General features: G+C 36.1%; 1 protein-coding gene and 1 pseudogene across 1 annotated transcript in view; both read right to left on the bottom strand.

Annotated features, from left to right (window-relative positions):
* Tecrl (trans-2,3-enoyl-CoA reductase like) overlaps positions 1-26,699 on the bottom strand; it is a 76,758-nt gene that overhangs the window by 45,291 nt on the left and 4,768 nt on the right. Inside the window, exon 2 of the mRNA XM_055629362.1 lies at positions 15,993-16,044. Coding sequence (XP_055485337.1) covers positions 15,993-16,044 — 52 coding nt within the window. The remainder of the gene's footprint in view (positions 1-15,992; positions 16,045-26,699) is intronic.
* LOC129692685 (heat shock cognate 71 kDa protein-like) lies at positions 12,002-15,175 on the bottom strand (annotated as a pseudogene).

Raw genomic sequence — 26,699 nt, 5'->3', positions numbered from 1 at the left:
TAGTTCAGTTCCAGTGAGTCATAAATACCTGTAACTTCAGCTCCAGGATATCTAACAACCTCTTTCCACCTCTGTCATAACACATATATACACATAGAAGCACATGTAAACACACACATACACACACACACACACATACACGTACACACTAAATTTATACAGGTGTAAAAACAAAAAAATAATCTTGAAAAGACTACAAATACGAAAAACAGTAAACATACAGGATAATGTAAGTTAATACCAGGTATCTAGGCATACACAAATATATTCCTTACTGTATGAATTATCTACCTCTTTCAATCCATCCCTCCTGTTCAAAGTAGCAATAAAAGTGTAAAGCAATCAACATATTAGAACCTTGGCAGAGAATGATTATGTGAAAGAAGAGTGGGAAGCACAAAGTTTAGGTTAAGGACACCTAGCAAACTTAGGCCAACAACAAGAACCTTAGCTTTCCTCTTTGTATATGGGTGAAATACATCAGAGTATGTGGTTATTGTATTCAAAAAGTGTTTCTTTAATGACTGTCTTGGCATATTTTGCAATATTTCAAAAACCCAACAATATTTCAGCAAAACAGTTTGCTGTCCTTTACATTTTGGTTCTGGGATTTTGGCAATGTACATTTTTACATTGCATCACATACATAATTAAGTCTTCTCTGTTCTTAATATTATTGTTTTTGTTTGTACATAGTATTTAAGCTTATTACCCACTATTTAATAAAGTCCATTAATGATCTTTATATCATCTTTGAGTTTAAAATATAATTTCTTTCTGTCAAGAAATAAATTAAGAGATCAAAGAAAGAAATAACATCAATAAGACAAAGTCAAACAAATAAAGCACTATAATTCCATAAAATTATAGAATAGCAGGGAAACTTGATTATGAAAGATGATATTGATATAGTTATTATCATTATAAAGAACAAATCAATTTTTAGGAATAATAGTACATACTGTGTGAATTTTTATTTTCTCACTTTAATTCCCTCACTTACTTATAAAGAACATTGAAATATTGATGATCTTACACGTTAAAGAGTGGAGCTGGTTTATTAGAAAACATCACACTTTTACCAGACCATCCTTTGGTTTTAACAAATGTTTCTCCAATAACTGCCACTGTTTTCTCATTCTGAGGTTTATAGCGGCACACGGGTTCGACTTCCTGCAGCCAAAGGCCTGTTCCAGATACAAAGTGAATAAACTCTATAGTTTATTTTCACAGAATAAACCAGCTACAGAGATAACAAAGCTATAAAGAAAGCACAAAGGCAGAATGTCTTTTCTATGTTGCATTAATGCAGTTACTACAGTATTTTATGTGTTATCACTAAAAGGACACCAATCCTGGTACTTTTTCATCAAAACTAATATAACACATTACATGAAATTTCTCCTTGGTGTGCTACATCTCCTGGCTTAATGGGTTAATTTTGCCAAAATAAGTGTATCATTTGTTTGGAGTGATTCATTCATTACACTGTTTCAGTATAAGTAAACACATAATCGACTCATGCAAACCATTTTCTTGCAGTCTTGGAAATACCGCAGATATAATGCAATAATCAAGCCAGGACTCCAGGCAGACATCCCGAGTTTTAGTAGAAGATGTGAAAGTGCGATAATGAATCTGTGTGAAAGAAAGGAATGTTTGAACTCTCTTCTCCAACAACTAAAACTATTTCAGGCAAATCAGCATCAGTGAAGTAGGAATATTTTTTTTCAACAAGAAATTAAAAAAAAAAATGTAGTGGCTAGAAATGTTGATATTTCAGTGCTCTAGTAAGAATCACAGGATAGCATAGCACCTCATAATCAGTATTGCAGAACAGTTTCTACAGGAAGGTAAATACATGGTTTAAATAAGAGAAAAACAAATTAATAAAAACTTCATAGCTGAATAAACAAAGGCTCTGAATTATGAAATAGGAGGAAGACCTAAAAAAATAAAAACAATTACAAATCTCAAATGTGTTTCATCTCTATAAAGATTTCCAGAAATTGTCCTGCTATCTTCACTAGAATAAATCTTCATTATTATTGTTGTTAGTATTATTATTTTCATAATTTATTCATTTTGTGTTCCGGTTGTACACCCTTCCCTCATTTCCTCCCATTCCTGCACACCCTCCGTTTTCCTCTTCTATCCTTCTCCCCTAGTCCACTTATATGCAAATTTTCCTCCCCTACTGTGTGACCCTACCCTAACAGGCCCCATCAGGACTGCCTAGATTCTCCTCCTCTGTGGGTAGACTAGGTTGCTCCTCCAAGAAGTGATCAAGGAACAGGCAAAAGAGTTTATGTCAGAAACTGTCTCTTCTTCTCCTTACTAGAGGACCCCCATGGAGACTGAGTTGTCTATGGGCTACATTCTTTTTCTGTCAGCCTTTCTCTCTTGCTCTTTCTTAGCACTTATACACATGTGCATATCTCCATGTAACCTGGTTATATGGAAGGCAAGATCAATAAATATACGTATTATGTGACTACCTAAGCTGGTCAGCACCAGCAGCAGTAAATTCCTTGCAAGTAACGGAGAGATTGTGAGAGCTTCTGAAGGTGTCTGATGAAGCTGGTGTTAGTTAAGAATCTTGCGAAGGTAGATTAACTTCAACTTCCATTCACATTTTTTTTCATATCAAATATTTTTCTTTAATATGAACCATTGCACTGACTCAGAATACAGCACACTGTTACTCCACAAACCCATGTTCCATACGAAAATGGCCATTGCTTGAGGTATTTAGAGTGTGTGCCTCCCATGCTGCCCATGCCCATAACACCTCAGCTTGGATGCCCTGTCTTGGAACACCTGAGAATTTCACCTTATTTTCTACTGTTTCTATTTCAATGGTTTCTCCCACTGTAAAAGGTCTCCACCCATGGCTGATTCTCAGTGGCTGTTCCTATACTAAATGTTCTTGTATAATAGCACTTACTTCTTTTACCCTCCCAGTCTTCAGGTAGAACGGCAACTTTTTATTCGTAATATTCACAAATTATTACCCCACTATGATCCTTTTGAGAGCTCTCTCCTGAACAGATTCACACGCTTGCGAAAGTTAATTGGACTTGACTCCTCCTCAGTCCACTCATTCCTACTCAGTACGTCCCTGGATTATATTCCTTGATACTCAGCCAGCTGTAAGCTATCTTTCAAGGTCACCAAAAGAAAAGGTTTATGCATCAGTCTCAGCTACCATGCCTTGTGAAAGTCTTACAAAAGCTTCTTAGTCACAAAGATGTTATCACCATTCTTCCTACTATCCTGACAAGGTAGAGACACTACAGCAATATTTCCCAGCATCCTGAGATACAACAGGAAGTTGTGGTGCATATCAAGTAACTCACACTTCTCTAAATAGCACTTGACTCTACCCTCGAAAGCCACTCCGCCTTTCGTAGAATCCATAAGCTATAGACTGTGTCCAAATGCTTATATGACACCTGTACTCAGGGACACTGAAAAATCAATGTCAAACTGGGGCATTCAATTTTTCTACTTCCATTCTTTTGAAACTAAACAAGGGAACTAAAGTTGAAATGCCTTTTTAAATATTTTGTTCATATTTCACATTTAGTTGTAACAATGAGGGCTGGAGAGATGGCTCAGCAGTTAAGAGCACTGACTGCTTTTTCCAGAGGTCCTGAGTTCAATTCCCAGCACCCACATGACAGCTCACACCTTTCTGTAACTCCATCTCCAGGTGTTCTGGCACCTTCACATGGAAACACAAGCAAGCAAAGCACCAATGCACATAAAATAAAAATAATAAAAAGGTAACTGATTTTTATTGTTGTTGGTTGTTACATTATTCATCCTTGAATCTGGTCACATATCTTTTCTAGGGTAACTTCTTTGGTCTCACACACATTATGGTATCAATCTATCTGTCCAAATATGTTTTCCCTGTCTTCTCCAAAATAATTCTGCATCAGTCTTCTATAAGAAGACTATATTTATTTACAAACAATACCTAGTAATAAAACTAACCGAGAAGGTGAAAGTTCTTTACAATCAAAGTTTTAGAAATCTGAAGAAAGAAACTGAGGAAGATATCATATGGTAGAAAAACTTTTTATGATCCTTGATTGCCAGAATCAATGTTATAAAAACAAATGTTATACTGCTGAAATAAAACTAGAGGTTCAGTGTGATCTTTGTAAAATTCCAATGACATTATTCATAGAAATAAAAAAAAGTCAGTCCTACAACTATTATGGAAATGCACACACACACACATACACACACACACACACACACACACACACACACGAGAGAGAGAGAGAGACAGAGAGACAGCAGCAGAGAGACAGAGAGTGACAGAAAGAAACAGAGCAAGACAGAGAGAGAACTATGAATATGCAAATAATTCCAAATAGAATGAAAACCAGAGACATCTCATTGCCTGAACTGAAATTATTCTACATAATAATATGAATAAAGATATCATGATACTGCACAAAACAGATGTATAAACCAATAGAATAAGATAGGCTCAGAGATAAATTCATTCAGCTATGAAAATATAACCTTTGACAAGGCGGAAAAGTGTGTATTTAAAAACTAAAATTGTTTCTGGCGGTGGTGCTGGTAACAAAGCATATACACTCAAAAAGATAAAAGTAGATCCATTTCTCTCACTGTGTACCAAATATTGATTCAAAGTGGATCAGAGAACTCAATTTAAAGCAAGAATCAGTATAACTGCTAAGATAAAAAGAAACAGAGGAATCACTTTGAGACCTAGTTACAGGCAAAAGAACAAGTATGAATAGAACTCTATAACATAGGATATGAATGCAAAAGTTGGCAAAATGAAGTACATGAAATAAAGTGTCTTTACAGAAAAGAAACTACCAGCAGCATAAGCAGACAGCCCAAAGAATGGGAGAAAATTATTACCTTCAGAAAAAGAGGAAATATCTACAGTATTTGAAGAACTGAAAACAGCAATCAATAAAGAAACAAAGCTGCCAAACAGAAATGGCACTACTGAAAAAATAAACATAGGCAACTGTCAGAAAAGAACTACAAATAATCACTAAAAATGTAAAACCACAGCTAGGGATGGCTTAGATACAGTGCTCAGGAAGAGGCAGGTAGATCTCTGTAAGTTAGAGGTCAGTTTGATCTTTATAGTGAGTTCCTGTTCAGCCAGGGCTACATAGTTAAGAATTTTGCTAAAAAATAAGTCTAATCTAAATGTTCAAAGATACTAGCAACCAGAGAATTATTATGGCATATTAAAAACATTTGAGATTTCATCTCATTTCAGTGAAAATAGTCACTGTCAGAAAAACAAGAGTAAAAACCACTGGAGAAAATATGGGGAAAGACAAGCCCTCATACAGTTGGAGGGAGATTAAACTACAGCTTCTATGGAAATTAGATGGACTATTTCCTAAAAATGTCAAAAATAGAATTATCTTATGGTCCAATTATACCAGTCTTGGACATATAGTCAAGGAATGCCACAAAGGCAAATTTATGCTCATATTTATCACACTGTTCGCAGTAGCCGAGAAATAAACTTGGCCTAGCTGTCCATCAGCAGATAATAAATAATGAAAATGTGATTCCTACATAAAATGGAATATTTATGAAATGTGAAAAAAAAATAAAAATCACGCAATTTGCAAAAAATTGATGCAACTGTGCAACATGGTTTTAAGCAAAGGAATTGTTTCAGTGACTTCAGTTACTTCTCTGAGAAAGCATCATGACCAAAGAACATGTGGTTAAAGAGATTGTTTTGGCCTATGTGGGATTTACAGTAGAGGGAGGGGGACACCAACACTACCATGAAAGCTTTTACCCAAAAGTTATCTTGCCTGCAAGAAGTTTAGGGCATAAGATGGAGCAGAGATTGGGGAAGGGTAAATCAATAACTGGCCCAACTTGAGATCCAACCAATGTGGGAGAACTAACCCTTGAGACTATTAATGATTTTTTTGCTATGCTTGCAGACAGGAGCCCAGCTTAGCTGACTTCTGAGAGACTTCATCCAGCAGCTGATGGAGACACACGCTGAGACCCACAGCCAGGCAATAGAATGAGCTAGAGGAGTTTCGTAGAAGAGGGGGAGGAAGAAGAGAGAGAGTTATAGGCGTCAAGGATACCACAAGAAGACCTACAGAGTGAATTGGCATGTTCCCATGGGTCCGCAGGGGCTCACAGAGACTGAACCACCAACCAAAGAGCAAGCATGGGCTGGACCTAGGACCCTTACACATATGTAGTAGATGTGCAGCTTGGTCAGCATATGGGTCCCAAAACAATGGGAGTATGCGCTGTCTCTTGTTTTATTTTGTGCGCATGTGTGTTTTGCCAGCATGGACGTTGGTGTATCACCTGCCTTCAGTGCACCTAGAGTCAGGGAGAGGTTCACGTGGCCGCTCACAACTCTGTGTAACCCCTACTCCGGGGATTACAACATCCTCACACAGCTGTACTTTCAGTCAAAACATCAGTGTACATAAAATAAAAACACAAATTATTTTTAAAAGAACAAAAATACTTCAGAAATTTCTGAATAGACTTCAGCTGTAAGAAGTTTACTGATACAACGTGGTAGTCATTAACTCTCTCCCCTATTCTGTTTTTATTGGGGACTTAACGGTGACTGCTCCATATCATGTTATCAAATCTGCTTTTCCTTCCTTTGTTCCCTTGGTAACTCATAAAAAGTAACATGAGTAAAAATTTTTGATTATTTTAAAATGTTCTTTTAAGCTAAGAAGAAAAAAAAAGCACTAAAAGAAAATCAACCATTTGAATTGAATTTGGTGCAAGAAAATTTTGTATGTAAGAAAAAAATTGGTAAATGTTCTTATTCTTAATCCAGTAAAAAAATAATCTAATGTTCTTACTTTCAAATCATATGCGCTTATTTCCAAAATTCAGTAAGAACCCTGTCCTTTCTGTAGAAGAGTATGTGAGTTTCCCAAAGCCTGGAACTTATTGTATGAACTATCCTCTCAGGGATCAGCATGAAGCTCAGCATGTAGCTCAGCACCGGCAGCTAAGCCTGACCAGCACAATCCTGACAACTTATTGTAAAAAGACAAACAATTCATGAAACGTGTCCTATGGCACACATGCACAGGCACATGTATACATACGCATACATGAAAATTAACAAATGCATTAATGAAATTTGAAAATCCAAGCAGAATAACTATATGCAGGGACCGTCCTGATCATGAGCATCATAAATTGTCTACAGGATAAATCATTGGCGTAACCAAGAATTTAGGAAATGGTCAGGAAAATTTGTTCCTAATCATGTAGTATAAGAGATAAACCAGAGTTGTTTTTTTTTTTTTCTGGAACTGAAAAAATTTTCTTGAAATTCATTTCCCTCAATAATTAGACAAATTGCAAGCAAGAAGAAAAAAAAAAGAAATTTCTAGTACAAATCATAAGTTTCAGTCCATTAATAAAGCATAATGACCTAAAAGTTGTTCACTCTCAGCTTTAGAGGAAAGTCTCACTGATGAAATCTTCAGATTCACTTTTGTTGTATGTGGTGGCTCTTCTAGGCTGTGAACCTGACTATGCCTGGAATTAACTAAAACACAAATGGCTGGGCACACCTGTGAGGGATTCTTTTCTTAATTAAATCATTTCAAATGGAAAGACCTACTTCTAATCTGGATCCTTAGGGTGGGAAGGTGTTCTTTTCATCCAGATCTTCTGGGGTGGAAAAAGGCACCTTCAATCTGGACCACACCTTCTGCTGGCAGCCAATTGAAAGGACATGCCTGCTTGATCTCTCTAGGTAGTCCACTCTTCCACTGGCAGGAGAAACAATTGTTTGTTTTGTTTTTTTTTATTCTGGTGTATACAGATGATCAGTTAAGATACCCAGGCCAAGGGTGGCAGCACTATATAGATATATTTTGATCACCAACCCCTGAGCAGCCTTGCCAGGCCACAGAGGAGGACAATGCAGCCAGTCCTGATACCTGATAGGCTAGGGTCAGATGGAAGGGAAGGAAGACCTCCCCATCAGTGGACTTGAGGAGGAACATGAGAGGAGATCTATGATCCTCTCATGAGGGAGGGTGGGATCTATCGGGAGGGAAGGGGTGAGGAGGCTATAGCTGGGATACAAAGTGAATAAACTGTAATTAATATAAAAAAATAAAAATTAAACAAAAAGGTTTAACTTTGCCTCTTGGGAAAGTTAGTAGAAAAGAGTGTTGACAAAAGCCAGGCAAAGCAGGGCACGCCGTTCATCCCAGAACTCCGGGGGCAGAGGCAGGTGGATCTCTGTGAGTTCCCATCCTGAGCTACATAGTGAGTTACAGGCCAGCCAGGACTAAAAGTGTTGGACATTCTTTTAAGTGCTTATTATTCATTTTTGTTCCTTGTTTTGGGAACTTGTTGTTAGGTCTGGTGGATCATTTTTAATCCAGTTGTTTGCTTTCTCGGTGTTTAGTTCTGTAAGCTCTCTGGATGGTCTCTATCCTATTCCTCTGTCAGATGTATGGCTGGCAAAGATTCTCTCCCTTTCTGCTAGCTGCATTTTCCCACAATTTATCGTTCCCTTTGCAGAGCAGAAGCTTTTTTAAATTCATGAGGTGTAACTTGTTGGTTTTTGGACTTATGTATGAGAAGGAGCAGGAGAAGAGAGGGGACTAGGGGTCCAAAATGGCTGAAATCAATTATTTAAATTCATGACGAAACTGTCAAACAGTAAAAGAATACTTTAAATCACAAAAAAAGTTATGTACTGAAGCTTGCTCATTAAATGGCAGTGATGGAATGCCATAAGCAACCAAGAAACCTCAGGCCATATCTGAGTATCTCTGGTTATAGGATGGAAAATCCAGTTAAAGAGGAGCAAAAAAAAAAAAAAAAAAATGATTGTTCCAGTTTTTTTCCTCAGTTTTAGACAGACACATCCATTCCTCACATGTATCATCATTTTTATCTTTGAGGATTCAAAAATCTAAAACAATCTAACATCTAAAAACAGTAAATTCTGTCTAAAAAGGAGTTAAGGATTGCATTGACATAATGCATATTTCATTATCTTATATGAGCTCATGCATGTCATCCAAAGCCACTCTCACATTCAGAGCCACTCATCAAGTTTGCTCATGTGTCTATACACAGACTTAAGCATTAGAGCCAAAAATCAGTTCCTGTCTTATGTATTGCTTTTTCCAAAACCAAATAACAGATGATCTCAAGGTGTAGTATAACTTGTTTTAGTAATTTCTTTGTAAATCAAGATTTTCTATATTGAATTTATATTTTTGAATGACCACACCTAATCATGTGAAAAATAAGGGTGATAATGCATGACTTTCTTTTTCAGAAACTGAAATATATGTGTGAGGAATATTGATAATTGAAGACATGATAGCCAAATAATCTAAGGAGTATTTGAAGAACGTTATTACTGGAAAGTTACAGTAAAAGTCAGGAAGAGTAAAAGCAATAGAGGCCAACATTGGTGCATCTTTATCACAAAGAGCATGAAGATGCTGCTGGAAATAGAAGAGACTGAACAATACATGAAAATGACTGTGGAAGTGAGAAAATAGAACTATCAGTTATGAATTATTAGATGCCTTTGTCAGATGTGGAGTAATGAGCAGAATCAGGACATGCTGAAGGCTCAACATTAGTAAATTACCACGTAAATTTGACATAAAATATGTGAGATAATTGCTTGTTATGATCCACAATACCAAGATTGTGTAGTTTAATTTAATTTCTAATTAAGTACATAGAAATTAAATGATAGATTATTTAATAAGCTGAAAATTGAGCATGCTAAACAGCCCTTGCTACAAGATACGAAGATGGCATAGAATATCCTGAGATGGTAGCTTAATATAAAGCAGAAAATATAAAAGGGAAAAGGGTAGATTAATTTTTTAATTATTTCAAGTCAAGGTGAATTTCACACCATGAAACTAGAGAACCCACAGGGACAAAATAAGGAATTAGAAAACAAAATCAGAAAAATGACAAAGTCTTAAAATCGGGTAGGTAGGGTTAATTGAATTATGTAATTATCATCAATAACTATCAAGAAAATGTAAATCAAAACTTCATTGAAGTTCCTTCTCATGCTTGCCAACATTAAGTTCACCAAGAAAACAAAATGCTGCTTCTTTGTGTAAAAAGAGAAGAAAATTTTATATTCTATTGATTGCAACCTAACCTAGTTCAGCCACTGTGAAAATCAGTATAAACACTTAGCAACAAAATGACAAACAACAAGCAAATAACAAAAACCTCAGTGGATAGCTCAGTCTCAATGGGGTTCTCTAGTAAGGAGCAGAAACAGTCACTGGCTTGAATTCCATTGCCTGCTCTATGATCACCTCCCCTGGTGAGGTGGCCTTAGTAGGCCACAGAATCCAGACAGTCCTGATGAGATCTGATAGGCTAGGGTCAGATAGTAGGGCCTCCCATAACAATGGACTAGAGAGGGATAAAGGAGAGAGAGAGGGAGGGTAAGACTGGGAGGAGATGAGGGAGAGTTCTAAAGAGTGTATACTAAGTTTATAAATTATAATTAATTAATAATGACAATAATTTCATGATTTCCTTCCCCCTGAGGGGGAGCAGCCTTACCAGGCCACAGAAGAAGACAATGCAGCCCTGATGAGACCTGATATACTAGGATCAGAGGGAAGTAGAGGAGGACCTCCCCTATCAGTGGACTGGGGGAGTAGCATGGGTGGGGAAGAGGGAGAGAAGGTGGGATTGGGAGGGGAAGAAGGTGGGAGCTCCAGGAAGGATACAAAATTAATAAACTGTAATTAATAAAAATAAAAAAATTAAAAAATAATAAAAATAATAATAAAATAATTCTAATTTTAAACTCCAAGGCCTGAAGAAAAATGATATAAAAAGATATAACAAGAAGATAATTTATTTTCAGAAAATAAAATTTTAAGCCAAAAAGTTTGTGAATTTGCCTGCATAGAATTATTTTCTATTATATAATTTATGGAAATGTATATGTGTGTATATGTAGTGATTTAAATAGGTATTGGCTCCCATAGACTCATATGTTTGAATATTTGAAAATATTCGGAGGTGTAACCTTGTTGGTACAGCCTCTGTGGAGGAAGTGTGTCACTATGGGGACAAACTTTGATGTCTCATTGCTCAAACTATGCTCAGGACAGCAGTCCCATTCTGCTGCATGCAGATCAAATTGTAAAACTCTCAAATCCTTCTCCATCACTATGTCAGCCTGCACACTGTCATGTTTCCCAACATGAAAATAATGGACTAACACGCTGAAACTCTGAGCCAGCAACAATTAAATGTTTTCCTTTATAAGTGTTGCCATGTTCAGTTTGTCTTTTCACAGAAATATTAACTCTAAGTCAGTAAGTAATTTATTTTAGAATATACTATGAATGTAAAATCATAAACCAACCAATCCATGACTTTATTTTGTTACCAAATATTTATTTTGGCCAAATCATTTCAGAAGAACCATTTTAGTAACATTTTAATGTGTTTTAATTTTTTTTAAGCACAATACAGTACAGAAATGGCTTAATACTTAATTTAATATAACAGAACAATTTATAAAAAACTGAAACAAACTTTTACAACATAGTATGAAATGCAGAAAAGCAGGGACATAATTTCTATCTTTAAATTATGGTTGAATTGTTTAATTTATTAAGTTTAATAAGCATGTTAAAATTAGAACTACACTTGTGAAAGAAAATTAATTAAGAGTAGTTAATAAATGCCAACTCTTGTTATAGCTGTTAAATCTGATCACAATTTTGCCAATTGGGTATTTGTCAAAATTTATACAAATTATTTACTTTTTATTTATTATTTTAAAATAGTCTTATTAGACATTGCATTTTTCCACATGTTTTAGAGACATTGCATTTTTTATTTAGGACTCAGTGCTTATAAAGGGCAATGATATTGTTTCCTCTCGATGTTCAAGTATTGAGATTGTCCAGTAACTTACTGTAGCAGCTTAAATTTAAAACTGCCATGTAAACTTGCTAAATTTGGGTCCTTCAAATGTTTCCCTGGGGAACAATGCTACAACTCTACTTGGATTGACTTGATCCACCTCTTCACTGGTGGGGCGTGAATAGGCACCACCAGATGGAGGTGCCCCTCCACCAGGGAAGCCGCCAGGCATTCCTCCAGGCATGCCACCAGCCCTCTGGTACAGCTTGGTAATGATGGGGTTGCAGACTTTCTCCAGTTCTTTCTGCTGGTGTTCAAATTCTTCCTTCTCAGCAGTCTGATTCTTATCCATTCAACTGATTATCTTGTTACACTTGTCTAGGATCCTCTGTTTGTCCTCATTGTTGATCTTGCCCTGAAGTTTCATCTTCAACTGTTGCTTTCCTCTTGAAGGCATAGGCCTCCAGCGAATTCTTGGAGGAAATCTTCTCTCTCTGCTTCTCATCCTCAGCTTTGTACTTCTCAGCGTCTTAGACCCTGTGCTCAATATCTTCCTTACTCAAATGTCCCATGTCATTGGTGATGGTGATCTTGCTCTATTTCCCTGTGCTCTGATCTACAGGAGAAACATTGAGGATGCCATTGGCATCAATGTCAAAAGTAACTTCAGTCTGAGGGACACCACCAGGTGCTGGAGCTATGCCTGTGAGTTCAAACTTTCCAAGCAGGTTTTTATTCTTGGTCATAGGCCGTTCTCCTTCATACACCTGAATGATCACACCTGGCTGGTTGTCAGTCGGTGGTGAAAGTCTAAGTCTGCTTGGTAGGAATGCTGATCTTGTGCTTGATGTGACAGTCATGACTCCACCAGCAGTTTACCAAGGGAAAGAGGAGTGACATCCAATAGCAGCAAATTCTGAACATTCTCAGACTTGTCTCCAGATCAAATCAGGGTTAATGCTCTTATTCAGTTTTCTTTTTTTTTTTTTTTTTTTTTTTTTCCTTTGAAGAAGTCTTGCAGATGCTTCTGAATCTTGGGGATTCTGGTAGAACCACAGACCAGGACAATAACATGGTCAGTACTGGTCAAGTTTGGCATCTCGAAGGGCGTTTTCTGCAGGGTCTAGCGTGCCATTCAGTTCCTCAAATGGAACACGGGTAATGCAGGTTTAGAAGTCAGTTCCATCATAGAGAGAAGCAATCTCAATACTGGCCTGAGTGCTGGAAAAGAGGCACTTTTAGCACTTCCACAAGCAGTAGAGAGACGCCTGACAGCTCTGTAGTTCTCACTGATGTCCTTCTTGTGTGTTCGTTAAAACATAAGCAATAGCAGGAGCAGCTGATTCATTGATCATTTGAAGTACACTGGGGCCAGCAGTAGTTCCGGCATCTTTTGCTACCTGCCGCTGAGAGTCGTTGACGTAAGCCGGCGCTGTGCCCATGGCGTTGGTAATAGTCTTCTGCACTTTCCTCCATTTTAGTCAGAACCACAGAGGACGTTTCTTCCGGGTAGAAACTTTTTGTCTCTGCTTTGTATTCTACTTGGATCTTAGGCCTGCCTCATTCCCCACTTTGAAGAGCCACTGCTTCATATCAGACTGAGCAGCAGAATCATCAAAGCTACGTCCAATCAGATGTTGGCCATCGAAAACCTGACTTTTCGCATCATCCCCAATTAGTGATTCTGTGTCAGTAAAAGCAACACAGCTGAGAGTTGTTCGGTTACCCTAGTCCCTGGCAATCATTTCCGCCTTTCTGTGCTGGAAGATACCCACACAGGAGTAGGTGGTGCCAAAATCAATGCCAGCTGCAGGTCCCTTAGACCTGTTTGCATTTAGGCCCAGCTGTGCTGTCGAAGAGACCACGCAAAACCCCAAAAGCTGCCACCGCGTTCAATGAGACCTTTTCTTATTTTTTCAAAGTCACTTTCAAATGTCTCTTCCCGAAATACCATAGTTTACTATGGCTGAATTTCTGACATTTTAACGTTTAGCATTGCAATTACTGTTTTAATGTGATATGTGCTTTATGCGAAGATTGTATTACCCCTAAACAAATGTACATAAAGTAAGAGGAAGTAGGCAATACTTTGTGACTTACCGGGGTAATTACTTACATAGATTATGTAATTACATAAAAACTTTAATTTTTATCTGGCTTCCCACAATTTAGTCTGTGGTGACTTGGAACTCAAACTTCCTAACCTCACGGGAAGGGCATACAGACATGTACTGCCACATCCGATGTGTGAAAAATAATTTTGTGTTTTAAAATTAAAAATTAAAAAAAAATTGAGAAATTCCTATATGTTAGAAAACATTGGCACATAATTACAGAGAATTTAACTACTACGTTAGTGCTAGGAAAATGAATCTAGGAAAGTTATGTGTATACCCCTTCCTTTGGGATGTGTGGTGTGATGCCCTGATCACTCATTTTTGGTGTATCCAATTCCTACATGTCTGTAAGGTAAAATATCAAAACTCGCCTTCACAAAGCAACTTGAATGATAAACACTTTTACAATAATTATATTCTTCGTCGCATATGTTTCTTAATAATATGTTTTAAGCAAATACTCCAAAATGTTTGTACGCTTTAGCTGTTTTAACTAATTGGCATCTCTTGTCATAAATATTTTTTTTATTCTTACAATGCATATTGAATCTTCTATATGGGTCTTTTTATGAATTATATTACAATTTTCATTGTCACTGAACTAGTCATATCATGCAGAACAGTTATATATAAATGTATGTATTAATACAATTTTCTATTTCTCCTAAAATAAATGATTTAATTATTATTTTGGTTTTACCTCAATCAGTATATACTCAATCAATATATTAACTTACGAATTCAAATATGTTCCCCAAAACACATGTTCTGTCGAATAAAAATAATAAAAATACACCTTGAAATATAAGAATAAAATATAATGACCTATATTAAACCTCAAAGCATTGGGGCCTTATGATGTATCAACATTGGTGCATAAGTAATAAATGCAGCACACTGGGGAAGAATCTACGTGACAGAAGGGAGCTATGCGTATGGAGAACCCTCTATTTGGAAAACGTTTGTCTAAAATGAAAGCTGTCACTCTTGTCTCGAGTAAAACATGGCGTTCACTAAAGAAACTAAGCTGTGGTTGCCAAACAACCTTCTCTGGAGCTCCACTCCACCCTAACGTCCTTAATATCTGAGGACAAGCTGAGGCCCCAGGACAGAGAGGGCGCCATCCTGGCCTACTCTCTCAAATTTAGACATGGCTTTGTTCCTGTCATTGAAAATTTTCACTTTTCAATAAAGAAAAAAAAAAAAAAAGGAAAATATCTCTAACATTTCGTTAATTTTCTTTATTATATAAAAACTTATATTCTAATAATATAGTAAAAATCATAATTGCCAGTAATTCTGTTTCACTGTTTTTGACAATTAGAATGAATATCAGTGTAGAAGCTGGATATAAAATTATAAATGTGCAGAATATGAATACTTTCATGAAAATTATGAGGGGGTTGTTTACAGCACAGTACAGAACCACTACTAAGTTTAGGCAATATCATTTATAACATTGTAAAATAATTTTTATGTGGAATAAATTTAATTGATTTAAATACGTGGAATAAAATCATTGTCTAATCTTTTGTTATAATGTGGAAGAAATATATTTTAAGTTAATGCTTTTATGTATTAAAAAGTTTCTTATAGAACAGAACATTGAAATATGAGTTATAACAATTTTATATACACTTTCACTGAAAATTAAAGGTATTTCTTGGGATATTGTTTAGTGGATAAGCACCTGGCTCCTAAATACTTGGCATGAAGTCCCATGCTCAGTACTGAAAAAAAAATGTTGAATATTAAAGCGTCAAAAATATAAAATCTGAGAGTCTTTATGATCAAGAATTACTACTTACTAAATTATTAATTAGATCTCTTTTAAAATATAGCGTCTGTGTACTTGTATATGACTAAGCTTGTTCTTAAAGATAAATTTGAGCCAATTTGAAAATAAGTTAACATATATTTTAATAGATAAATAAAACTCACATGCTTTGTGAAGCTTTTGTTTGACATCGTGAATAGTTGATGTTTGAGTCACCTGCAAGAAGGAAAAACAGTTATAAGAAAAAAAATGATAATTTCTGCTATACAAATATTTAAGAAAATATGTTAACATAGGTAAAATATCAGTAAATTTGTATTTTGGAATAACTTGTGACATCTACTTTAACAAGTAATATAATAATTAATAATATTATTTTTGAAAACCTTTATTTACATATAGCTATAGTAGTTTTTTTTTTTTTTTGTATAGATTGCCTTACTTTTATTGAAAACACAGTTCACTTTCCACAAAATGCATACAGTTTGGGCCAGTGAGGCAGCTCAGTTGGTAATGTGTTTGCCTTCAAACATGAAAACCCAGGCTTGAGCTACAAAATCCAGGCAAAAAAAGCCAGCGTCATCAGACGCTTATACTACTAGCACTAGAGAATAGAAATAAGCACATCTCTGAGGCTTGCCAGCCAGTCAGTATAGTGTAATTTGTGTTCCAAGCCAACTAAGAGGCCTTGTCTCCAGGAAACACAGTGAAGGACAACTAAGGAAGGACATACAAGGTTGACCTCTGGCCTCCAGATGCACACATACACATGCACATTCATTACATACAAAGAGAAAAGAAATAAAGAATACAGTTTAGCAGGGATTTGTATGTCCACTGGGTTGTATAACAACCATCACCATTTAATCTTAGAACATTATGATCACCCCCAAATAAGCCCTGTATCTATTGACATTCCTTCCTTGGGATCATTCATCTACCTTATGAATTCACCTATTCTGGACAGTTCCCATAAAGAGAACTATACAACACATAGTCTTCAATGACTGGATTCTTTTACTTAGGATAATATAATCAAGGTTTATCCACACTGTAGCAGGTGTGTTGTTACCCCATCTTTAAATACTCGGAAAAGTACTCCACCACATAGACAAACCTCACTGAGTTTAACTGTTGGTCAGTTGACAAATATTGAGGGGATCTCCACTTTTTCACATTATGAATTATGAACAGCTATGCATTCTAAAAATTCTGTAGGGGTGTATATTTTGGAGGGTTTTTTTTTTTTTTTTTTTGGTATATACCTAAAAGGTATTGTCAGACCAATAGGTAATTCCATGCTTATTCCTTCTAGGGTTTCCTTGAGGAAGGACAAAGCAGTTTAGTTCAAGTCCAATCAGTATTTTCCTCTACACATATTTCTTAAAATTTCATTTGTTCAAATTATTAGACTTCTGTCTTCAATGATCAAGAAAATATTGAGTAAATGTACGACCAATTAAAGCAAAGCAAAATGAATTATTGAGGGACAGGTGCTGTATGATGTGAACCTGATTCATAAAGAAGAGACATTACAAAATTTATAGTACATAGAACTGTTGTGAGACAAGTGACTTACAAGATCTCATGAATGACTTTAGGCTAAAATATTGCGCAAGAACCCTCAACTGAATACAATAAAGGCAGACTAAAACACATACAAGGTGGGTTGACCATATTTTAGCTGTAATTACTAAAAATAAATCGTTTAAAAAGAATACGATTTGTTTATTTACAATGGGAAGTGACTGAAGCTAACAGATTCACAGGAACACATCAAGCCATCAAAGTGTGTGGAGAGCTGCTTGTTTGTCAAGCTGCTTTGTTATTCAGCGAAAAACAGGTTTTCACCCTGGCCTTCACCTTGACACAGAAAAGCAAATGTTTGACCAAGTTCCTTTAAACTTGTTTGTGTGACCTTGGACCATAACTTGAAAACAAATTTAGCAGGTCCATGAACTCCTTTCTTGTACTGATGTGTGTTGTTTTTGCTTGGCCTATAAAAGGAATTGTGGAATAAACTCTTGCTATAGTCTTACTGACAGCCCTCTCGAGCTGATCCCATGTGTAGTGTGACTTGCTTTAATTATTTCAATCCTCACTCCCCACTCAGGAACTGTTCCGCTCTGCAGGCAGGCTCCAGTGATAGCATTTCTGGGCTTTCTGTTCATATCAATTTTCTGAGTTCAAAATCTTTTTCACCATTCATTCTTTACACTTACTTATGTGTAGTCTTTGAGAGAAAGACAAACATGGTATATACTCACTTATATAGACCTACAAGATATGATAAACATAATGAAATATACACACCTAAAGAAGATAATCAAGAAAGTGGACACGGGCGAAGATGATCAATCCTCATTTAGAAAGACAAATGGGATGTGCATTGACAGGAGTCTACCGCAAAAGGCATCTGAAAGACTCTACCTAGTAGTGTTCCAAAGCAGACACTAAGACTCATAACCAAACCCTCGGCAGAGTGCAGGGAATCATATGAAAGAAGGGGAGTTAATATAATATGGAAAGGATAGGAGCTCTACAAGGACCAAATATATCCGGGCACAGGGTCTTTTCTGAGACTGACACTCAACCAAGGACCATCTATGGATATAACCTAGAACTTCTGCTCGGATGTGGCCCGTGGTAGCTCAGTAACCAAGTAGTTTTCCAAAGTAAGGGGAAGAAGGACTATTTCTAACAGGAAATCAATGGCAGGCTTTTTGACCTCCCCCCCCCCCCCAGGGGAGGAGCAGCCCTGTTAGGCCACAGAGGAGGACTTTGCAGCCAGCCCTGAAGATACCTGATAAAACAGGGTCAAATGAAAGGGGAGGAGGTCCTCCCCTATCAGTGGACTTGGAAAGGGGCAGAGAGGAGACCAGGGAGGGAGTGTGGGGTTGGGGGGGGGAATGAGGGAGCGGGATACAGCTGGGCCACAGAGTTAACAAAATGTAACTAAAAAGAAAAATAAAATTAAAAAATAAAAAGAAAATGCATTTTAATGATCACCTGTAACAACCTGAATTTTTTTCTCAAGTATGTTTAGAAGATTGGTGAAATATATAATGATTATATGTGTATGTGTTTATCATGTTTGTTTGATTTTGTAAATATGGGTATTTTTAAATAGTTAAATAAAAATAGGCATGAGAAATCATGCAAAAATAATTATTCAAATGCCTTGCATTATATTATTCTTAAACTACAGTTAAACAGTGAATATATCTCTTTTATCTTATCTTTTCTGTTTAATCAGACTATGACCAATATTTTAGTATTGTTAAGGTTTTTATATTAGCGAAGCTAACACCCATTGGCTAGGACCTGGGTAGGCTGCCTGTACCTGCCTTCCATAGCTCCATTCTGATCTTCATAATTTGTCTTATATTTCTCATTTCCAAAACCCCACTACAATCTCCCCGGCCCTGCCCCATCTCCTTGGGATGCTGCTGTCAATCCTGTACAGACAGACTTTCCTTAGTTCTTCATTTGCTACTTTTCTCAACCATTCTCCCCATTCCTTTGTGACTATCCCCCCCCCCATGAGACTCACATTCTTCTAGGGTCCCCCATGGCTACCACCTTTAGTGGAGACCAGTGTAAGCCATCTATACCCTCCTTAACTTCCTCCATTCTGACTCCCTTAGGGTACCAATAACCAAAAGTAGGGTACTTTGCTGACCACTTCTGTTCTACCTTCCAGGTCATTCTATTCCCTGGAGACTCACTGCCATCTGTGTTAGAACATAGATTAGCCCTTATTCTGCTCTTTCCATGCTCCGTAGAGCTGAATCTCTGACACTGCCATATAAACCTCAAGCGTCAGTACAATTTCCCTAATTAATATCTTACAATCATTACTACACACATAACTTACCTGGGACTGCTTGGGGTGTGATCTTAGATTTTGAACCAGCACTTCAGACCTGTGGTCAGTTGGAATTTGAACACTAAGACTCAAGCCATCCCAAGACTAAAAAAATCCCGATTAGACTTATGTATAATGTTTCAGATTGGATAACAGCAATCAAAGAACTGAGCACACACATAAGAAACACCATAAATATTTTAACTCGTATACAAAGATACAAGCTCAAAAACAAAAGAAGATAATATGATTTCTCCCAAAACTAGAAATCCTATTTTAATATTCTCTGAAAAGCTAAGACAAGGACTACAAAATAGTGAATTGTGAATGGGGTCAAGAACTTCAAAGAGGTTATGGGAAAGTGAAACAGATTCATAGTGTAAGATTTAGCTCTCCAGACACAGAATCCGTTGATCTATGTTCTTATCTTGGTAGTTCCTATCTACTTCTCTGGGGTTAGAGATCTAAATCACCTCATGTTTGCTTAAAGGTGTGAAAACCTATGTTTGCTCCCCAGTACCACATAAACCGGATGTGACGGGTCATCCCATAATTCTAGCACTTAAGCAATAAAGGCAAAGGATTCAACAAGTCAGCTTCAGAAACACCTCAAGCATGAGTCCAACCTGAGCTACATGAAGTCTCTCAGAAGGTGAGAGGGTTGACATTGCAGGATATTTGTACTGTATTACTATTTCTTAATAAATTAAACCTGAAAATGAGATGTTAAGTATAAATTTTCTGTGAACTCGATAGATATTGGTATGGACATATTCATATGTAAATATGTATTTCTTCTACTTCTATATTTAAACATTTATATATTATAATAATCCTTCAGTTGATATCAAGTATGCCATTCTGTCAAGAAGTAGAACAGCAATATGGATGTCAATTTCTTTAAAATGTGTATCCTAGAAGTTTCAAAAACACATACATCTGAATAAATTTGATTATAAACAGTACCATAATAGTGCTACTAAATTATGGAAAAAATACTAAAAGTAGAGATTAAAACAATAAACTAAAAAAAGAAATGCAGAAATTAAAATAATTTTAGATTTTTGAAGTATTCCCATGATCAGAGTAGAATTAGTATCACTACTGTATACATAAATTATGATTAAATTAAGTTCAGTTTGTAACTGTTTTTCCTGAGTGATGAGGTAATAAATCTGTATCCAGTGATGTATAGGCCTGTATAGACAAAAAAGTGACCATTAAGACAAAAATGTATCAAATGCTTTGCTAGAAAAGATTACATTCGAATATGAGTTTCAAAATCAAATAATGGACAATTGCCAAGTTGGAAGCCTTCAAACATGAAATAATTTTAAATGACCTTTTCAGAAGCTTTAAAAACGCACAGGGTCAGATAGAAGGGGAGGAGGTCCTCCCCATCAGTGGACTAGGGGAGGGACATAGGGAGAGAAGAAGGAGGAAAGGTAGGGTTGGGAGGAGACAAGGGGGGAGGCCATAGCCATCATATAAAGTGAATAAATTGTAATAAATGATAATAATTAAAATAAAAAAATTAAAAACACAATGTGAAAAAATAATTGGCCACAGGACTGGGCAATAAATAATTAATTTCTACTTTACACAAAGTGAAAAGAGAATGAAAACAGAAGTACAACAATCCTTTAGTTAAAAGAAAGAACAATACCAAATGCAAGCAGTTCAAAATGAATCTCTGGAAATGAGAAGACAGAGACATTTAAATACATAGTCCCATGAGATCCAGTTACTTCCTTAAATCTTAGCAGCTCAACAGGGATTATTTGATGACATTCAGCTTGAAAATCCACCAGTAAGACGTGATATCCTTGTGATTTGGTGCCTGAGAAATTTTGCACGTGGAAAGCTCTTAAGTGGGTAGGAACGTTTACTTGGCTTTCCTGTCTAAGCTCCTCTAAGGTGTCTTTATTGCATTGTGGCTTCTGTCAAAGCTTAGAAGGTCAAAAGTGTAGAACGCTTAGAGGCTATAACTGTTGCCACCACTGTCAAAGGTATCGCGCTGATGACATTTCTGTGTTTTGGAGACATTGGAAATATTAGCTGGAAGAGATTTCTATAGCTATTTTAAATTTATTCCATAAAAAAAATAGTGGCAGCCTCGGGTTAGAGATTTAGCTCAGTGGTAAAGCATTTAATTTACCTAGTAAGTAAAAGGCCTGACGTTTGTCCTCACCACCCCTACAAAGGAAAACAAACAAACAAAGAGCCACTCTAGCTGAACTCATTCAGTACCTTGTTCATACTTAAAAACTTGTCTTATGTTTACTTGTGTCAAATTATTTGTATGTCCTTATCGCTCTTAATAATAGAAATATCATAAGAGTATGGATTTTCATTGGTTAGGTGTGATTTTCAAGCTAGGGTCTGAGACAGTGGCTCACTTCTGGAAGATATTCAGTACTCAGTGTTCCCTTAGGTGGTTTCAAGAATTTCCTCACATATCAACAGAGATTGATATTCAGGCTTTTACACCAAATGGTCCCCAAAGATCCCATGTACTTCCTCTCATTTGCTTTTAGCCTTTATTCAACTACTTTAAATACCTAATGTGTGACAATGATATGTAAATAGTTGCTATGCTTTAGCTTTTAGAGGATAAAGATAACAATAAAGATTCTGCATGTATACTATAAATATACTGTAAGGGGATCTTTTTCTTTACTTCTTAATCGATGGTGATTAAATCCGCAAGGAAGAGCCCATTAAAACAGAAGGATGAATACTTGTTGAAGAAAGTGTATATAAGCAGGCAAGAGAGGAAGAAAAAGAAAGTGAGAGAAGGAGAAGATGAAGACGGGATGATGATTTTTAGGATTATAGTACTGCAAAATATTTTTTGAGGATATTTGACAACAGCCAATTCAACAAATCTTAATTATACTTTCACATAATATTTTAACTAAGAAACCTTTAATTCTTATCATATAGCTACTCAGTTAGATCCAGTATCATGGCCAAGTGTAAATTATTTCAGTGATGGGTAATTTAGGACTGGGTGGATCTTCTGTGATTTCATTATGCCGATTATGTATCTATATCTCTACGTATAATTTATATGTATAAACTTCAATCGTTTCTCTGCTTCTAATACTATAAAATTAGGGCGTTTGAGAACATAAACTTCACATACCAACATGTAGTATAATGAGATGAATATGTTTAGTATAAATATTAGTCTCTACTTGGACCCTACTCATCTGTGCTGCTTAAGTTTTGTTAATGTGACATAAACTGGAGTCACTGACAGAAAGCTCCTGTAGTGAGGAATTCTGTCAATCAGATTGGCCAGTGAGTGTGTATTCAGGGATTTTCTTGATATACTAATTATAGGGTTGAACTCACTGTAAGCTATGCCATTCCTGCGCACACTGCATGGGCCTTGGAAACTAAACAGTACACAGTGTCCTTCCAAGGTTTCTGCTACAAGCCCGAGTACCTGTCGCGGCTTCCACTGATGACAGAATTAAGCTATAGGATGAAATAATGTCTTTCTTTCCCAATTTGTTTTAGTCAGTTTTTTACCACAGCCAAGAGAAAGCAAACGAGAGCAATAATGAGTAAGAGAAATTAGGGTATTACTTTGCTTAAACTGTCCATGTTAATTTTGGGGAAGATTATGGAAAGATTTTCATGCTTTTGACTTAAAAAAGATGTTGAGTGTTGAGAGTTTAATTTATTGTTCAGGGGAAACTTTGAAGATATGATGGTCAAAGAAATGGAGACCTGGCTTATAACTTTTCAGAAGGAAATTTGGGATTACTTCCAGACACTATGGAAACCATTTATATTATGTATTTGAATTAGGAGCCTGTGTAAATGAAACCTTTGCTTTTGTAGGATGCCAGATGCTGGTTAGGTGGACTGAAAAGTCATCTGTGATTAACCAGAGACCTGTATCAATCAGAATGACATCTTCCGGGGGAGTATTTCCTCAGGTTCAGTACACAGGGAATGTTGTCCAAAGATAGCCAAAATTGCTGCTCAAGCTGGCAAACAAACTTCTTTAGGTGTAAATTTTTCCTATGCAATACTGGTTTTGGTGGCATCAAACCTGACAGCATCATGAGGACAGAGTGGGAAGTGGAAAGATGGTTCTGTCATTAGATAGCATGTTACCATTGACTGTGACCCTGGTTTGATTCCCAGTACCCATGCAGGGTTGTTTATAATTACATATAATTCCAATTCATGAAATCTGAAACCTCTGGTCTCCAGAGGCACTTGTACCCATGTAATTCAAGCAGGTCACAAATGCACACACACACACACACACACACACACACACACACACAAAGAGAGAGAGGAAGGGAAGAGAAAAGCACATATACACTAATTAAAAATAAAATTAATATTGCTATGTGAGAGCACAGTGAAAGATTGAAGTTGAACAAGTAAGCTTTTCCCAAGATTTTCTTTTTAAAGATTTATTTGCTTATTAACTATACAGCATTTTTCCTGCACATATACCTACATGCCCGAAGAGGGCACCAGATCTGATTATTGATGGTTCTGAGCCACCATGTGGTTGCTGGGGATTGAATTCATAACCTCTAGGAAGAACAGCTAGAACTCTCAATCTCTGAGCCATCTCTCCAGCCCCAAAGATCTTCTATCTACAAAATAAAGGCTTCCAAGCAAAACACCTCCCTATTGGTCTTCATACTAATTCCAGACAGGGCTTCCTTTCGAATAACCACCTAACATACTCTTATTAATTCAGCAAAGAAATCACAACATTAAGTCATACATATATATATATATATATATATATGTATATATATATTTACAGCATTTTCTATTTTAATGTATAATTTTCATATGTGAGTGTTATGTATATATTTCTGTGCATGTAATGCTTTCTATTTCTCTGGGCAAGAGGAAAAGTAACAAACAATTAAATACCATTCAGGCCAGCAAATTGTGTCAATCCAAGGTCTGTAACAGCTCCAGGAAGCAAACCAGCAACTTGTCTGCACCCTCCCCATCCATCATCATGATCAGCCAAGTACACCATGTACTTCCTAGATGTCTGCCATATCATCTGCTTCCTCTCCATCTGGCTCTCTATCCACTGTTTATCATACACATGAACATGTTATTTCTTCAAGAAAGTTTCCTGCTTCCCACATTGTTATGCACTCCATGAATACTTAATTTTTCGCTCACATAGATTTTTTTATTTCTGACATTTTCTACCGTACTTAATTTCTACAGGAAAGGCAATTCAATGAAGATAATAATTAAGATTTTATGAGTTAACCTATTTTCAAAAACACAGAGTAGATTAAACACTTATTGCGGAAAGTATCTACTTATAAACAAGTAATCGATTATCACTGCCCTACTTGTTAATGCAGAGAGGCTTTGAAAACCTGCTGAAGAGGTAGACCATGGTAGCCTCCTTCTCTCATGGATGTAAAAGATATTAGAAAATGATAATAGCCAATAAAAGTTTAATCATAAAAAGTTTTTTCTTCTGCGATACCATATTTAAATGTAAATGAAGACATACTTTAGTTAAATGCACACAATAATAACTTATTTAATAATTAAACGTATGAAGATGGCTCCTGTGGGGAATGGGTTGATGGAGAAAGAAGATATTGGTTGGTCTTTAGGTTTAAAATTGATTTTAATAGCTGTCACATTTAATAAGTTATGGAAGGTTTTCCAGATCAAGCTGAATATACTTTATAATAAAGCACCAAAAATTAAAAATTAGTAAAAGAAGATTTTTAAATGCTCTTCACAGAAAACTGTGATTGGTATTTGTAGTAATAGATACGCCAATTACCTGATATTCTATTCCACAATGCATACATCTATCAGAGCAGCCCACTACACCCATAAGTATACACCAGTGTTACGTGTCAAATAAAAGTGCCATGGAAATTTAAAATGGAAATACATTTTTAAAATAATGTTTGTGCTATGGGTTTTCCTTAACCAGTTTGAGGGCCTTTGCCTTGCCTTGTTGTATATTGCTTTGTCTTGTCTGGTGGTTGTCTCTTGGAGGCCTGCTCTTTTCTGAAAGGAAATGCTGGATGTGGATGTCTGGGAGCTCAGATATGGCAGATGGGTTGGGAGGAGTGGAGAGAAGGGAAAATGTGGTCAGGATGTACTATTTCAGAGAGGAATCTATTTTCAATAAAATAAATTGAAGAACTATTAAGTCTGAATTTATTGTTATACTGATCTAAGGCTTATGTTTTATTCATGTTTATATTTTGAATAATGCTATTTTATTTCATGTATGTAAAAATATAAACTATATAAGGCTCTTCATCTGCCTCAAATTGTAGGGTAAGTGCCTATATTAGTGTTTTCTATACTATAAAGGGTAAATTGTAATATTTAATTTTTAGGAATAAGATATGTTTGACAATAACCAATAAAAACACTCTCAAGTTTCCAATAACATTTTGATATATCTGAATTAAATATTCATAAGCAGCAAGTTGCATCGTTCTATATCATAGAAAATAAAGGGAAGAGGACTTAGAAAAAACAGAAAGGATGAGTATGGAAGAAAGAGGGAAGAGCTTAGGGGGTGCTGGTAAAAAGTGAAAAGAAAAAAAAAGAAAAGACACAAAAAACCTGTTAGTGGTATAAATCTGAAATCTGGGGGAAGAAAGCTAGAAGTCAATGTAAGAAAAACACCATTTCCAGTTTAGAGCATATTAAATTAAGATTATAGAAGTTAAAAAGCAACAGATTAAGTAATCCAATTAAAAATGAGGTCAGAGCTAAACACAGAATTCTATATAGAAGAATTTTGAATGGCAACGAAATAATTAAAGAAATACTTTAGTATTTAATCTTTAGTCAGCAGGGAAATGCAAATCAAGATGACTCGGATATTTCACCTTACATCAATCAGAATGGCTAAGATCAAAACTCAAGGGACAACACATGCTGGAGAGGATGTGGAGAAAGGGGAACCCTCCTCCATTGCTGGTGGGAATGCAAACTTGTACAGCCACTT

This window comes from Psammomys obesus, unplaced genomic scaffold, assembly GCF_907164565.1.
Source record: "Psammomys obesus unplaced genomic scaffold, mPsaObe1.curated_primary_1811, whole genome shotgun sequence".
NCBI lineage: Eukaryota > Metazoa > Chordata > Mammalia > Rodentia > Muridae > Psammomys > Psammomys obesus.
Note: the sequence above shows the minus strand (reverse complement) of the source record. Positions and strands in the feature narration are given on the sequence as shown.